We start from the raw sequence: 17586 nt of genomic DNA on the forward strand, positions 1-17586 counted from the left end.
GAGCTAAAGAAATCCTGTATTCACACCTCATTCTCTGTCCTGGGCGGTACGTTCTCCAGCAGGTCAATCCCATTCACTACCATTGTCTTCTTTTCCTTCACTGGGGCCTTGAACACTAACTGGTTTGGCCGGTGGTAACCGTCCTTCAGGGACATCAGGACTGGGTCTGAACAAAGGAGCAAAAACACTCACACAATGTCTGTGAAACCAGTAGGAAGCATGGAGACGCTTGAGATGTTCACAGATCACCACAGATCATCACCCATATTACTGCTCACTTTCTTTGTAAATATGCATCACGCCTCGGACATGACTTCCTTCCTTCACTTCACCAAATCAAGGATCATATGTATTTGATTAGAATCCTAACATAGGGTTATATTTGGCAAAACGTTTGCTGGTTTGTTAAAAACCACCTGAGAAGAAGCCCCAGACAACCCAGTGTGTGTTGTTGTTTACCTCTGTCGATGCCGCTCAGCCATTCACTGGCAGACAGCGCAGGTTCTGTTCCCGCTGTCATGGGGTAGATGTCCTCCTGGTATGTGTCTGACTGTGAACCAGGACACACCACATATATTCTTATTTTAATGATTAGATTTAGTCCAGTTGATTTTCTAAAAGTCTGAAAAAGCAGCTCACATGATGTACAGTATTTCTTTTTCCACCAACCACCAACACATTTGCTCTCAAACCAATAAATGATCATTACCATTATTACCTTTTCTGTTCAGATTAATACCCGTTTGCTTGGCTTAGCTCTGATTAACTAGATTACTGAGAGTATTTCTGTTCATTTGATGCCAGCGGAGGTTGATTAAGTCAGACTAATATGATTTATAAAATAAAAATAGAACTGTTAGTTCCAGTATGCAATTCCCACTGACCCTCCTTGGCACGATCATCGATATGGGCTCAATCAAACCCTTTAGGGTAACTAGCTTGTAGAAGCGGAACACCTCACAGGATGCCACGTCCAGCCCGTGCTTTGGCATCACACCTGCAGACAAGAACAGGAGTGTGTGATGAGACTGCTGTTTTGACAAAATAAAAGCTGTTTCCAGTATTCATGGGTAACTGAAGTCACATCAGAAAGAGAAACTGTCAAAATGTCAACCGGCTGCTCTACAGTATGCCTGCACTGTTAATAGAGTCACTAAGCTTCACGGCGGAAATGTCTCAATGAATTTGATCCATTAGACATGTTACCCCACTTTCAGAGTGATTGATTCCCCCTACTATATCTAAAGACTGCTAATGAAGTCATTAGGTTTCTGCTCTCAGTACGAGAGATCATGTGTTGCACATCAGCACATGACTTACCTAGTCCTTTCTGTGGGGCTGGGGACCGGAACTCCATTAGGTACTGGATATATGGCTTCTCTGTGGTAATCTCAAAGTAACGGATGTTACCGTCACCCTGCCAAGGCACCAGAATGTTATTGTATTGTAATGTTATTATATATCACAACGCACATCAGTCTAATGCTGACTTGTTTGATTTTCACAACTTTAAATGAACAAATTGTACTTCAGATGAAAATGTAATGCTCCAGCAGAACAACAGCAGCTGGAAAGAGAGATGTAAATCTCCTAAAAACTAAACTCAGTTTTCATTGTAAATTGATTGACATGCAAAAATCTTGGATACAGAGAACATGACAGGTAAAGCATTGTTTGAATAACCACCTGTTCCTCTAGGTCCTTTTGCATGTGCTGCATGACTTGATGAAAGTCAAAAGTCCATAACTCTTAACTCCACAACAAGTACATTTTTCTGCAATACAGAATTTCTGCTTTTACCTCCACACTGTAGCTGTTGTTTGTCTACATTTATTTAATACAGTAAATGAATGATTGCTCACATGTAGCAGCCAAAAATAGTTTTTTGACACACATGAAGGGACAGTACTAACCTTGCCTGCCAAGTACAACATGTGTGTGTCAGCATCATAGAAGGGAAACAACAGTCCTGAGAGGCCGTCTATGTCCTCGTCCACAATTGGCATGGACAGATCCTCCTGGGAAGAACCACACACACACACACACATAGAGAATTAAACACACACACTTGCTCCACCCACTCTGGCATTATAAGTATAGCCCATATGGAGGTGTTGCCTGACCTGATCCCAGAGAGCGATCTGCCGGGTGTTCCAGCGAGAAACCCCTGTGGTGAGAAGACGCTTCATGTTGCCCAGGAACACAACGCGGTTTACACGGTGGTTCTTACAACTGGCTTGCTAGTGGAGCAGCACAGAGACAGAATGAGGCTTTAATGTTACATTCAGTCTGTTTTGTATGTTGACTAAGAAGAGCAGAAGTCTTCAGGTATACTTTCCCATTTTTTCCAAGTAGTGACATAAAATTCTAGACTAAGGAAAGAAAATAATGACACGATGAAAGGTATCATAGCTCAGCTTTTATAGAGTTAGTCTAGGAGCTTTGCATATAAGCATAATTTAACTCATTTACTTGTTAACTGAAATAGCACTGCAAACAAAACACGTCTGTCATCCTCTGCTGGTATCTTTGCATATAAATCTGCATTTCAGGCACAGAATATTTTCATGATTTATCACTTGCAACAGAAGAGCAGAGGTGATCCAGCAGCAAGCTCAGCAAGCTGACAACATTAAGAAAAGTGTTGCAAACCTGTCTATGTTTTATTTAACACAAGTGAATAACTTACTAAGTACTAATGTAATTAAATCATTTAGCTGAGATTTTAAAAACTGAACTGCCTCCTACAAAGCAAAGTCTGTACACAGTTCACAGGCCAAATTGCATGTTTGTAGACAGCCTAACATTACACAACATACACTGATCAGCCACAACATTAAATCCATCTGGTGGTTTCACAGTCCACACACTTTTTACATTATAAGTTAAATAAGTGTTCAGTAAAACAAAATGCATCATCGTTAATCAAATTTAATTCTGTAAATATGACAGAGAAGTCAGTAAGTTCCACTGAAAGAGTTCATTTTTAATATAAACCTATGACAATTGTTACGCCAGTGTCCACTCCCATTTCATCCCTCTAACCTGAAGGACTCTTCCGGAGCGCGGCTCAATGACACGCAGCTTCTTGTCTTTGCAGCTGGTGGCCAGCAGGCTGCCGTCTGTGTTGAAGGACATGCTGAGGATGACGTCGGTGTGACAGTCGATCATTTTCACCGGCTCTCCAATCTCAAGGTTCCAGATCAGGATCTGACACAGTCAGGAAAGATTGTTTGTAAGATGCACTTATTACTGTTATAATGATAAATCATACTAAAACATAAAACAAAATTTTGAATTTAAAGATAGATCATTTATATTGTATTTATGAACTTATGAATTATGAGATATAAACATTGTTGCATGTACATTTTCCCAATTGTAGTATGAGAGCGGATCTGTTGTAGGTCAAACATAAAGCATTAATTGGCCTTAAGAGGGGACATTTCCTTCAATGCATCTGCTGGTATCAGTCTAAACTGTGTTGTACTATTGTGGTACCTTATAATCATAGCCAGCACTGAAGAGGATGCCGCTGCTGGTGGGGTGCCACTCGATCAGACCCACTCGTCTGCTGTGACCGTACAGCTCCAGCACCGCCTCTGTCATGTTGCGCCTCAGACCCCCCTCTGGGATCTCCCATACTCGCACCTGCCATGTTCACAAACACACAGAATGTAAATGAGTACAGGCTGTGATGAAACGTGCACACAAACCTACAGCGTCTATGAGAATTTGTACTGAGTAAAGGTGAGTTGTATTATTGTGCCAGGGGCCACTACATGTTTTTCATAAATCATTATGATGAAGTCCAAACTACATTCCCTGTGACACAGATAAAGATCCCTCTGATCAAAAATAGAACATGATATCAGCGTAGCTTGTTGCATTAGGATTAGAGTGGATTACGGTGGTTGCTGCAGGCTCTGTGTTGGACCAGAGGAGATTATCCTTCAACAAGTGAAAGTACTATATGCAACACAGTGCTGGTGGCACACAGTGGCTTTGCTTTGCTCAACAGAGTAATGTAACAGGTGCATGAAATAGTTATTGAGAACAGGCATATGTGCCTTGCTCAAAGGCATTTTGCATCTGTCATTTGCCATTTTCAGGCCACTGGGCCATGACAACAACAGCAGGGTCCAGAGCAGCTGTTGGCTCAAATCCAATCACAAGCTTGTGTCCAGCACAAACTCTCAGTGACCCTCTGGCCATAATAAACTTCTTTGCCTCGGCTCTCTTGTTCTCTGATGTCGCAGAGAGTAAGTTAGTTTGTTTTTCTCATCTTCAGAGTCATCAAGTTATGCTGCAATTGTCCTGGTAAGAATCAAACATAAAAAAACAAAAAGCTGAAGGGCACTTACTGAGGTGTCCTCAGAGCAGGACGCTATGATGTTTTCAAAGAAGGGGTTCCACTTGATATCCAGTACATTGCCTTGATGGCCACACACTTTGGGGTAATGAGAGTCCAGGCGACCAGGCTGAAACAGAGTGACAGTGCTGCGTTATTTTACATTTACTTTTTCTGCTTGTGGATGGAGAAAGAAATCAAATATCAGCAGGTATTAGGATTGCAGACACATATTTAATATTTTGTTCCCAGCCCACATGTATTGATAAGATGGCTGATAAACTGCAGTGGTGACAAATGTGCAACAAAAAACAAACAGAAATTACAGAAAACAACAGTAGAAAAGAAAGAGAGAGAGATTTTTTAGAAAATGTTTTATTAATAATTAATGAATAAATAAACAATCAGTGTCTAGATTATAACTAAAACTCATAACGTAATAAAAATAAATGATATGACTTAAGTCCTGAACAAAACCCAACAGATCTGAGGTATTTTATTGTTATTGTAATAACCCACAGAGTCCACAGAGGGGCACTGGTTCATAACAGCACACAACAGAAACCTCTTAATGTCGGTCATGATGTCATGAATGTTTGATGTCACTTCAATCCATTGACCTCGTTTTTATTTCCTCTGAGATTTGTTTTAGGAGCGTTGGGTCACGTCTCAATGAAATCCTGTGCATGTGTGTGTATTTAGATGCATTATCCTCAGTGAACCATGAACATTTACTCCAGATGAATTACCAGGACTTAACAAGCTGACAAGTCAGAGAGCTAGCACCAACAGGAGAAGACGTGGTGCAAAATTCATAGCAATATACACTAATGTTTCATACATACAAAAAAGAAAGCAGTTCACAAATCACCTCACCAAATACACATCAGCAAGCAGGAAGTCCTTTCCAGAAAAATGTAAAATTTCCTAGTTACACTTTGCAGACAAGTGGAAAACTCACATGCAAGTATACGTAGATAAACATATATACAGTAATGTTTTCTACAAATGTTGCTGTGACTGGGAGGTTTTAACACAGCCTTAAAACATTAATAACACAGGATCTAAGGCACTCCTTATTCAGGTGCTAAAATCACCATCTGTTGGGAACCACAGGGTTCAGAGGGTCCATGAGGTTTGATAAAGAAAATCAAGTTATTATGGAGCATGAAATGAATAATAAAGACTCCTTAGCGCCTCCACTGGTACTTCTCAACCACAGAAGGATAAAAAAAAAATTAGAAAAAGACACTGTAACCGTTTTCTTGAATTGCAGGAAACCACCACAGATCCACATTAGGCCTTTTTCTCTTTCTGCAGCTCATTTCCTGGAGCTGTGGCACAGATGAGCGCTCGTGGTGACACAGATGTGCTGGCCAGGTACCAGCGGATCCAGAGCACTGTGATTGCTGTCAACTCTTATTGAGCTGTAATTCCCAATAAATCGTTATTAATCTGGCTTGCCACAGCTGATCACAAGATGAATGTTTTCAGAATATAATGTGGTTCCTCCGGCTATAATGAACAGGAAGAACTGAACTACTAATCTCGTTTGATCAGATCCACTCGTCCTGTTATACGAGTCTAATTTTGTTGTTTCTATGCTGCTATACATGTAGGTTTCTTCTCTAACAGCTCAGTGTTTCTGCAGTTGTGATTTTTGCAGAAGCAGTTATAAATATTCTTCCAGAAGGCTGTCCACTACTTCACGCAAAGTGCTGAGTTGTCATGTTTATCGAGTTTAACTGATTGCATTTTCTGCTGCTGTGACTTATTTCAGTTATTGCTCTAATGCATGGTGCTTTTGTGCACGTTTGCTCTGCTCTACAGTCAGGTGGTTTGATCATTTTTGTTTCCATGTGTGGGAAATATCCTTCCTATATATACCTATAATACATGTACACTGCAAACATTACACAGATGAGTCCGATACTGCTACATATTTTACTTTACAAATAAAATTAAATCAAATCATGCTGGTAAATAGAAAAAAACACTATTGTATGGTTGTTGTATTAGCTAACAGCACAATAAGATTGCAAGTCAATTAGTATGGGCAATTAAATGTGGGCACAAAACTAGCCAACACAATATCACAAAACTTAAAACAACATCTTCAAATTACGACTTCTGTCTGACAATCTTCTGTCTCACAGTTCAAATCTGGAGGATATTTAATTTTCATTGTGGTTCAATGTTTACTATACAAAAATATAGGAGTAACAGTAAGAGTACTTATTGAAAAAGCACTACACCCACTGAACTGTCTTTCTTTGTCTGAGGGGTGTGAAGAGGTGTTTGTGACCTTATGTGTGATTTTCTGGGCTGCTCTGTGGGCCAGGTGGTGCCAGCAGTGGTCCTTCCACTTGTTAGTAGCCGTGTCTGGGAGCACCATATGGCTGTCTCGCCGGCTATCTTTGTAATATGTCTGCTGTGCTCATACTCCGACATTAGCCAAACCCATCGACGATTAGTTTTGATTCCTACTGGAGCTGGAGGAGCTCATTTTTAACTGTAATAGTTCCTTCTTAAAAGAATGGAAAACTGATTTCTTTGTTTAAGCTTTTCTGCCCTGGCTGAAAAATACCTGGAGCTCAGGGACAGGGGTCTTTTTGCAGTTTTTCTAGCTGTTGGGACTGATCTCATTTATGTGGTATGCCACAGATTTTTTTGGTGATGGCATCTAACTAAAAACTACAGCCATCTATTGATCTTGGTTAAAAGTGTGACTGGTGACATCAGTCTGCATACCATGCCTTACGGTTCAACCTTACAGCAACTCTTTTATACAAGAGGTCACTTCAGTTTGCTGATGTTTGCTGATAAAACACCAGCCTACATCCCACAGAAGGTGGCAACTGTGTTGCTGCTGAACATGATAAATACCATTTATGAACTTGTCAACTCAGCAGAAACCCGAAGAAATGCTTTACCGTGATACTTTAACTTTCAGGAAATCAATCAAGTCGTGGTCTTTGGACAGGTCAAGGATAGAGTCATTACACAGGATGAAAAAGCACTTCAGTAAAATATGAGTTTCAGTTCATGAATTACTATTTACTGAAGATGATTATGTAAAAATAACTATATTTTCAATTGCTCTTACACTAAAAGAAACTACTACAAACATCTGCCATCTACCTTTTCCCTCAATGTATTCATAAATAATAAATATAAAATGACCAATCTGACCTTTTCTTTCTATGTGAGCAATCATTAATCTTCGACATTCAAACAAAGGCTACTGTCGTTACACAGTATGCTGCTGCTCTTGTGAGTGCTACAGAGTACTTATTGAGTTCAGCTGTACAGGTAGACAAAAGGAATATCTCCTCCTGTTTATCTGACACTAAGCACCACTCCACCACTGAGTCTGTGACCTAAGATCTTAAGTAAATAATAATTAATAAAGAAATTAAATGTTAGTGCAAACGTAGATGCACACATACTATTCATATGACTGAGCACCACAGTCCAAGTGAAATAGCTGACGTGTCCCTGCTTCAGACAGCCGGACTGCTCTTGCTGAACACTTCCTCTGCCTGATAACAGCTCGACTCGACCCTGCTCAGTGGCCAAGTGGTGTTCAAGTATCTTGGCAAAGTCTCTCTTAAAGTGGCAAAACAACTTAATGGTTTCTCAAACTCACCCATTATCTACAAAGTGCAGTGAAACAAAAGCTACATTAAAAGCTTTGTGGAAAAATATAGTGAAAATATGGTGATACATCACAAAAATGCAACAGCAGCCAACATCCAATAGGAATAAAATAACTTTCAGCTAATTGGAGCTCTTGGAACAGATATGTTCCACTTTCCACAGTCAGTTTATGACTTTACGGTCTGCAGTAAGGATGAATATATTTGCCGAATGTGAAGCAAATTTTCAGTGAGAAGAAAGAAATGCATGCTCTTTTCCTATAATTCCAAAACAACAGTGCTTTTTTGTTGTATTTATGTGTGATCCGACTGCGTTTTCATGTGCTGCTATTGGTAATACTACCTCGTTACAACTTTGGCTTCAGATTCTGATTGAAGTAAATAGTGAAGGCTATAAGCAGGTAGTAAAGAAGTTTGTGGAAAAAAGCTCTGCAAATTCTGATTTCACTGTACTATTAAGTAAATAAAACCAGAGGGGTAATGGTCAGTTTTCATCATTCATTTTGGAGGCTGTAGTGTGTTTATCTAGCTTCACTTATATGAAAAAGCAAAGACGAAGATAAAATTACATAAACACCTGTCAGCTGCACACTAACGCCATCTTTTAAAATTATCATATAGTTGTGTTAACTCTAAAACTGAATATTATCACCTTCATGAAGTGAACTGCATTTGTTTTGTGTACTCAAAAACTCCCAACTCAGAGTATTACAAAGTAATAATCTAATGTAAATACTTCACCTGTGTTTCACTTAGAGTAAGATATGATTGTAAACTAAACATCATGTACATTTTCAAAAACATGATATTTCCAAATACTCTACTCTATAAAGCACTTTGTGAGGACTGACAACAACTGATTATTTACACACAATAATAAAATGAGACACATCTCGAAGTGTCCCATTCATTGTTTTACACTGGTCGACGCAGCAACAAACAGCAAATCAAGAGTGAAGTGGTTCCAGTTACCTGAGATACAGGTATGACAATGAAAGAGCCCCCGCCAGCACTCTCAGTGACGACTGCCACGAACTTGGAATTGACGGCACAGAAATGGTTGTCATGGACGTTCTTGGTGATGGGAATACCTTCGAAGCAGTGCTCCCGGTTGCCGACTTTTCCATATACATTTCGAAACTTGGAGCTTCGGTAGGTCGGACGCCATGACATCTGGAAAGAAAAAAAAAAAGCCCAGGGATAAACGAGTATTCTAAAACCCAAAGGTACATTATGAGGTGGAACCAGTGAACATTTGACATCTCTGATTGACTAAACCGTCAAACAATCTTCTGTTATTTGATGATGAATGGATTAATTAGTTCAGGACTGTTCTATTACAGTAAGTATCTACACACACAAAAGGTTTTTAACCTGAATTCTCTTTCCTGAAAAAACAAAACAACAACAAAAACAAAGGTCCCCTAAACTGTGTATTGTGTATTGTGCTTATCGTGGTGGAGCAGCTATTTTAAGCTATTGTCAGGTGCTGGCAAATGATACAGTCATGATAATAATTGTGAGGAAAGAATCAGTAAAACGTAATGCCACATTTCCATCTACCAACGCCACAGTTGTAGGGTGGGCTGTCCCATCTGTGCAGACATGATAACAACCACACATGCAATTATGGGAAATTCTCCAAATTGGTCATGGGTGTGAGACTTTCAGAGGGTGAAAACAGGGTGACAACGGTTTTGACACTATTTCATGTTCCCCCACAGCCAGTGAGTAATGTGTCAAGAAAGAAAGCTATAGTAAAATAGTTTTTCCAAATAACTTAATCCCAAAACCTAAAGCTGTATAAACCAAAATGATGAATGTCTGACAAACACTGCACATTACAACATGCTCTGTTGTTAGTCACTCTATTTTGCAGCATTGTACAACAGAAAAGCAGCCATTGTTTGTAGCCACTCCACACAACAAAGCAGAAGTGGACGTGTTCAACTCAAGATGCTTCTTTCGTTTGTCACTTCACCACAGGAATGCACTGATGGAGCTCTTGAATTTTGGCCTCTTCAGGGAGATTTAGAAGTTGACCCAGCCACAGGAAGTGGATGTCAAACAAGGTTTGTCCCACAAACAAAGAGGTTGTGGGATTTCGCTGATGAATATGACAACATGTAAAGAAAGCTAAGCCAGATTTCAGTGACAGTAGTGATGGAGACTATATCATTTAGCAACAGGAACCGGACAGAGAGGATTTATGACTCCAGTCAGATCAGTGGCAACAATGCTGGATGACATCAGACAGTCCTCCATTCAGCATTGTTCTTGAGATAAGGAGGGGAACTGGTGGGAGTGGTGTACACTTATAAACATCCCAGCACCACGCTGCTGCTATAGTCTTTCCCTGCCTCTTTCCATCTCAAACCAGACTGGAGAAATGGAGGCTGGCAATCACTTCATCCTCATCATAGCACCTAATATAATTTTCAGACATTTACCAAGAAAGATGTGCCAAATCTTTTGAGTTTTCAGTATCATAAATAACAAGTAACTAAGCACAACTACTTCAATACTATGTGCATTTTACTACAGTATTTCAGATTTCTGCTACTTCTACTTAATTCCACATTAGAATATTTAAAAATGTACTTTTTACTTTACCACATTTACCTGACAGCTGTAATTAGTTATAGCATATGATGGGTTCTAAATTATATCATATTTGTAATAGATTTAACTGCCTGTGGTTACTATTGTTCCAAAATCAAATGATATGAATTCAAAAGGTGCCACAGGAATGAAATGTATGCAGGCAAAGTCCATGTGTTATACAGACCCTCCTGTATGTTTCTTGCGGTGTGGTTCATATATGATTCTACTCATTCCATGCAGATCCAGACGGACAGCTCTGAAGCTATGTCTATACTGAATGAGCAGCATAAAGCCAGCTTGTTAAAGAATTAATGTAGAACAGAAGAGCAGCAGAAAGTGGCCTGAGGGACGGTTAGAGTAGAGGAAAAGAGGAGACTCGCCTGCTTTGAGCTCTCTTTACAAGGATGCTCATTCATTGGTCACTGGTGTATGGCACAGAGAGAATGTCTGTCTGTGTGTTTGTGCCTTTTTTATGTGACGAAGGTTTGCCGCATAACAACACACGGATCATGAGCAGCAGAACAAAACATAGAAACTCAGAGGAGAAATGGCTCTGTATCTATCAACACAGATCACAAGACCTGCACACTGTGAGCATGACTCCCTCCAGGGCTACACAGTGTGAGGTTGTCTCAACTTTGTCTCGACAGTTTGCATCATTTCTTCAGCATTCAGTGGGTTTCATGTAAAATCCCTGTCATTTCTTAGTTGCATCACATATCTGACCAGCACATCAGTCATCAGGATCACCCCTTTGAAAATGCCACCTTACCTTAACCAGCGTTCTGACAGTGACTCTATGAGCACTATCACAGTGTTCCTGCGGCCTTCTCAGTTTGCAAACATCCACCCTCCTCAAGCCACTGGGACCTCTTCTTTTCCTTCCTTCCGCTTCAAATCCAAGCAGGCAGCATGTGTCTGTTCTACCTCCTTCTGTCATGTATTTCTCCACCCTCCCCTTTAACTTCACTCTGCCCACCCTCTTCTCCTCCTACTAGTACTGATAGCTGGCGGGCTAGCACTCACCCTTCCTCCTCTTACCCTCTTCTCCCATCCTGCCACTCATTGTAGCCTCACTCTCTGTCTAAGTGTCTCCTACCACAGTTCAAGCTGAGCTGAGAAGACATAGCAGCATTAGAGCAGTAGCCATTCATCTTTCCTCATCTCTCACCCGCTGCTTGTTTGGAATTACAAGGCCCTTCTGGCTGATTCCCAGCACTGCCGGAGTTTTCCCTAAGCCCATCTTCTTTTCTTCTTTCATCTTGGCCTCCTTAGTCTAGCCTTGCACTCCACGGGTATGAAACCTACCTTTTTAAGAGTTAATAGGCGCCTTAAATCTTTTTTGTTTCTAATTTAATCGTTAACCTACAGTCATTATGAGTCCATGTTCTGAAAAGTGTCAACAATAATTCTGTTTTAGTAAAAAGCACTAACTGAACCTCACTGACACGTTTCTCACTGACAAAAATATTAAGAAATAAATAAATAAAAGTAAATCAAAAAAATCTATCATTTAACATATTGCATGCATGCATATTCAATAAGGCTAGATGTAATAGTGTGAATGACACAAGCTCCTACTGTAAATCATTGTCTGTTTCTTACTGGGGGACCTTGGATTCTCTCCTCTTTCACTACAGATAACATGGCCCCTGGTCAGGTCGTTATTCTGGGGCAGGTGTTACAGTGAAAATTGCATTCCCTGATGATCGTCTGTGTGCTTGAAATGTGGGTGGAGCCCTGGAGCTAGGTACTTTGGCTTGGTGGGTAGGCATGTGTCTCACAGCTCTGTGTGTAGTATATGTGTCTTTTGCCTTTATTATGTATTACACGTGTGTGTTTGCGTGTCTGCAACCATGTCTGACCATATGGTGTCTGTTTGCAGCAGTATACATTCACTGTACTGTTCATGGCTGTGAGGCAGACCACTCCAGAGAGCAGACTGTGTTTACTGAGTCTTTTTATATCTTGCCTAAAGACGCTCAGTCTTTGTTTTAACCTTCTGCCCAATATCTGCCCAAATGTCTGCTCTCAGTTGAAACAATGACCATATTCAAAAAATGGCTGTAGAATAGCCATAAAACCCTTTTACGTAGTTCTTTTCATAAGAATAGAAAGATCACTTCCATCATCCCAGCTGCAGTTAAAGTCCACACTTGTCGATCTATACACAGTTAATACAGACGCATTATGAACCGCAGAAAGCCATTCAAACACCACCAATGAATCAATGAATTAAACCATTCCAATCAAGATTTTCTCAATGTTGGTGCCAAATAAGGAAGTAAGACCATGTGAGCTCACAGTCAATAGATACAAAGGGGAAATCCACAGGGCGACTGCATGTCTTGTCACTCAGAAACAGTGAAGCTCTGTTCAGCCTTTTCCTCCTCTCCCTCAGCGGTGACACTGCACAGTCATTTATGATGACCTCCATCTCAACAAGAAGTAAACATTACAAAAAGAGAGTTATCCTATTGGCTCTTTTGGCCTCATTTTCGCTCAGCATGAAGCGGGATCTCTTGTAACTCACACAGGAAGTGTCACAGCTGAGCTGAAAGTTCTGGGATATTTTCTACACTGCTATAGCAATGCCTGATTGGACAACTGTGGATTCAAAAGGCCTTTGTGTGCTGTGAAGTTGTAGATTATTGGTGAGATTGTTTGGGCAAAAGTAATCTGACAACTGACGTTGTGAGGCAATTTTTTACTATTCAAAAACAGCTGCATGTTGGCAGCTCATATAGTCAGAATCAGCATCATTAGTGGTTGGTGTTGGGCACCTTAACTCTGTCTAATGCAGTAATGATATAGTACGTTTTCTTACAAATTTACAATTTAAGTGTATTTCGTTGTAAAAATGCACTAATAACTAAATAACGACAAAATGTTAAGTACATATTTGAAAAGCTATATACCATAAATAATGACTATAATATCAGCAGGAAATTATAAAAGCAAACAAATCAATTTGTCAGTTGTTAACAACTGTGTGAAGAAATACTGCAATAATTTAACAAATGTATTTGGAATAGAAATGCTTACAATATAGAGTTCTGCTGCAATTGATTATTGTCCTAAATATCTTTATTGCAACAAAAAGAAGACTGGGCTAATGGTTAACAGTACACAGACCCAAAGTGAAACCAGAACTGCCAAATTCTCTTCCAGCAGAAAAACCTAATTTATAATCCCACTGACTTTTTAAACAATGATAATTGCTACAATCATTCCTCAGTGTTATATGCTTGCTCCATATGTCTGGATTAGGATGGCAGTTGTTTTTATACAGATATATATTCTTCTGACATTTTACAAGCACTGTTTCTATAATGACCTTTGCAGGCAACACTAAAACAAATGTAGGTTTGCAACGTTGTTTGTTCACAAAGACGGATTACAGAAATGGTAAATGAGAGATCATAGTAAGTCACCAAAGCTACAACTAGCCCGTCCATGACATCATGACTTCAGCTCTCTAAAAAGCAAAGCTTAAATCAAGTTAAAGTCTCCGGTCAGCAATAATATCTGACAGCTGTTTAAGTCATAACAAAAATATAAGCAGTGAATAAAGCAGCAGTTGGCACTTCAAAAGGTGCAAGGTGCACTTAAAAGTTTCTATTAGACAGTACACTACCAGCACTCTTACAGACCCTACAAATCTTGCTTCACAAAAACAGCTGCTTAGATTATGCATAATGTTCAGGCCAGGGAAACAACACCTGTGCATGTGTGTCTTTTAAGGCATCACATTCACAGAAGAAGCACGTGATAGCGTCTGAACAGAGAGGATAGGTTTAACACACTTACTCCAGCAGCTCAAAGAGAATCAGTCCCAACAATTATAAGCAGACTTTTACTGACAAATACATGAATGCAAAATGTGAATATTTACAGTATTGACCCTTCTTTATAATGGCTACAATTTGCTCTGGCATGTCGGATCAATCAATGTTATCAATGTTGAAGCTGATCCCAACTTGTGGGCTTCTGCTTGTCCACCCACTTTTTGATTTATTTGCCAATAAAAGCTAAAAGCCATCATAGTTTTTCAATATACCACAGGAACTTGTGGAAAAGAGATCTTTAAAAGAACTTTCAGCCATGACTGTTCACTTAGCCCCATCTACTGCATAAGTTCAGTATTCTGATCAAATCTAATTACATCCTCTTACCCCAGGAGGTAAGCGTTGTCATTTATTCAGTGAAATGTCGTAACATTGGGTAGATGTTGTACAGACATTATGTTACCAGATAATTTCTTGATTATTCTACTGTAATGATTTTAGAGACTGCCTATCTTTTCCACTATAGCACCACACAAAGCTGATATTTTATTGAGATATCTCTTCAACAGATGAGTGGATTGCTGTGAAATCAGACATTCATGGTCCTGTTAGGATGAACTGTGGTAACTTTAGTGGTTTGATTCAACAAATCAGATTCTCCAGGTCATTTAACATTAGTATGCAAATAACAACCTCAGCAACAAAGTTAGATCATGTGTTTGTGCCATGTAAGCCTGTTGAAACAGTAGCTACTGCTATAAAAGTTTTATAGTGTGTTTCTGTGTTGATAGGCTATTATAAGGGATGGAGAGGCTCGGCTAATAGCAGCTCTTAGGCTTTAAGCCAGTCCCATTAAGTAGCAGTAATGGTGCAAAGAGCACACTACCCAAGGACAGCAAAGACAGAAACACAGCTGAAAGGCACTTATCAGAGCACAAGTACATGGAGGAGTGGGAATCCAGAACCCATCTATTGCCCTGGATGGTGAAAGGACTTTGTGAAGCAGTGTTATCATCTAGGTGACACAATGTTTAATGATTTTTTTTCCTATTCTGCTTATTAGACCAGCTGTCCAAAAACAATATGAAAGGTCTAAATTAATTATCTTCCCTTTGCTTGTCTTCCATTTCTCCTGGGGGTTTCTGCCACGTGCTTTTTGGAGCATAATAATACGAGCTCGGTCTCACACCTCAAATGACAGAGGGGGGTTGTAAGCTCAAGTGCATGAAACGTCCAAAGAAAAGGCAAACAAAAGAGGTGAAGTGAGGCACAGTGACAAAAGACATATACAGATGAAGGAAGGTAGCGGAGAGAAGAAGACACTCAAAGTGAAGGAGAAGACCAAATATGAAAAGAGAGAAAGAAAATAGACCGACAAAGAATGATGAAATATTTAAAGGCACAAAGAAGAAAGCAGACAGAGAGGAGGAGCCAAGGAAGCTTTCACCAGACAGATTAACTCCCTTCAGTCAGACCACCTGCCTGCTTTGCAGCACACACACACACACACACACACACACACACACACACACACACACACACACACACACACACACAGAAAAAGGAAGACATGTCTTGAAATGCCAGTGAGTTATTTACTGTATCCTCATACTGTGCTTTTAGATAAATAATTATTAACACGATAACGAGAGCGAAAGTATTTTCTTTATATAAAAATCACTTTAGTATAATATCTAAATCTGCTGCAATGTGATGTTACTGAAGTCTGAAAAAGGCAGCTTGAATATAGGATTTATTTGGTGATTTTTTTGGTTGAATTATAAATGGTTTGAAGAAAACTAATACATAAAGATAACAGAAACTGAGTTTTAAAAGAAAGAGGACAAACTTTTACAGAAGGAAATAAGGTGATTTATGTTATAGTACATAAAAGTAATAAAAGTAGCTCGTGGTGGTGCAAGTACAGGAAGCCAAATGGCACTGAGCCCAGAATGTGGGAGCAGGAGAAGAGAGTGCACTTTGATCAGATGACTGAAGTCCATCACTTAACTAAAACAACTGAAACACCTCAGTGGAATGTTTACTCTGTCAGTGAGATATTCCTTTAGTTTCTGATCTTGTGATTCAAAAAGAAAAGGTGATTTCTGAGGGTGGAACTTGCAGGAGGGAGGATCATCTGTCACTTTACCTATGCTGCCAGGAGAAAGGCAAAAAAACACGAACAAACCACTAGTTCTGTCAGAAAGTGCTGTATGTAATATCACACTGCATCATGAAATCATTGATGATTCTGTAACAACTGCATGCACAGATATTTACACAAAGTAAAGGTTAGTTAACCATAGGTAGACTGCTACAAAATGTAATCCTATAAGGAAGTTACACTGCTGCGTTATTGGCCTTCTTCACAGAAGAAATTTTACAGATCACCATAGGAAAATGCACAGGTGTAAAGTGAATGAACTGAAAGTCATTTGACGAGATAATGTGCAGAACGAGTAATAATTTTGATGAAAACAAAGCAGCCTGTTTAATCTTTCAACTAACATAATGAGGAAATGCTAAATTAGGTAAAGTCACAAATGCAGTTAATTATCTAATTGGCTAATTAAGCTAAGTGGGAACTGGTAAATTTGAACAATTTACCTAGTCTGCATTTCGGTCTGTAATTTGGTTAAGGGTAATGAAACATCAAAGTCTGGTTTATTACAGATGTAGAGGAGTTAGTGGAGAATTCAGAAATAATATGTGTCTTAACATTTAATCAAAATACAATTGACTTTTCCTTTAATTAAAGTGTGTTGGTTTAATAAAACAAACAGCAGGTGTTACACAACAGAATGAGAATGTAATTTCTGTGAGATACGGTTATACTGGGAAATTCACTGAAATGTGAATTGAAATTTAACTGAGTTAACATGAACCATTTGTTTTGTGATTCGTTTTTAGAATGATTGATTTAACAAACGTAGAATCCCACTGAGCAACTTTTTTTTTAGTGAAGACCAGTGAAAACCCAAACCAGTAGCTGGAAAAGCAGGTCAGCCATCAGTTTCTCTGCTTTATAAAAATCAATCAAACCATTTTCTGGATCAAACACTAAGTCATCTCTGATATTTTAAAACTGTCTGATTTTGAAGTATTTACTGCTCAGCTTTTCACAACTCTGGTAAAAAGCTACTTGTTCCAAATTGGATGAGACACAAAGCTTTGAAGAGCCGCA

The 17586-nt window shown here is 39.3% G+C and overlaps 1 protein-coding gene across 2 annotated transcripts in view; it reads right to left on the reverse strand.

Moving 5' to 3' along the window:
• The window catches only part of coro2ba (coronin, actin binding protein, 2Ba), a 33013-nt gene that overhangs the window by 2684 nt on the left and 12743 nt on the right, over positions 1 to 17586 (reverse strand). Inside the window, exons 1-11 of one of the 2 annotated variants that reach the window (XM_026378229.1) lie at positions 11387 to 11531; positions 8983 to 9183; positions 4365 to 4481; positions 3502 to 3651; positions 3046 to 3210; positions 2124 to 2240; positions 1914 to 2018; positions 1321 to 1417; positions 885 to 997; positions 460 to 550; positions 27 to 166 (exon numbers count right to left, since the gene is read on the reverse strand). In XM_026378229.1, the coding sequence (XP_026234014.1) occupies positions 27 to 166; positions 460 to 550; positions 885 to 997; positions 1321 to 1417; positions 1914 to 2018; positions 2124 to 2240; positions 3046 to 3210; positions 3502 to 3651; positions 4365 to 4481; positions 8983 to 9183 (1296 nt within the window). In that variant the 5' untranslated portion in view covers positions 11387 to 11531. Of the gene's footprint in view, positions 1 to 26; positions 167 to 459; positions 551 to 884; positions 998 to 1320; positions 1418 to 1913; positions 2019 to 2123; positions 2241 to 3045; positions 3211 to 3501; positions 3652 to 4364; positions 4482 to 8982; positions 9184 to 11386; positions 11532 to 17586 lie in introns of those variants that run through there. The other variant, XM_026378228.1, reaches the window with a different exon arrangement.

This window comes from Anabas testudineus, chromosome 3 (genome assembly GCF_900324465.2).
Source record: "Anabas testudineus chromosome 3, fAnaTes1.2, whole genome shotgun sequence".
Lineage (NCBI taxonomy): Eukaryota > Metazoa > Chordata > Actinopteri > Anabantiformes > Anabantidae > Anabas > Anabas testudineus.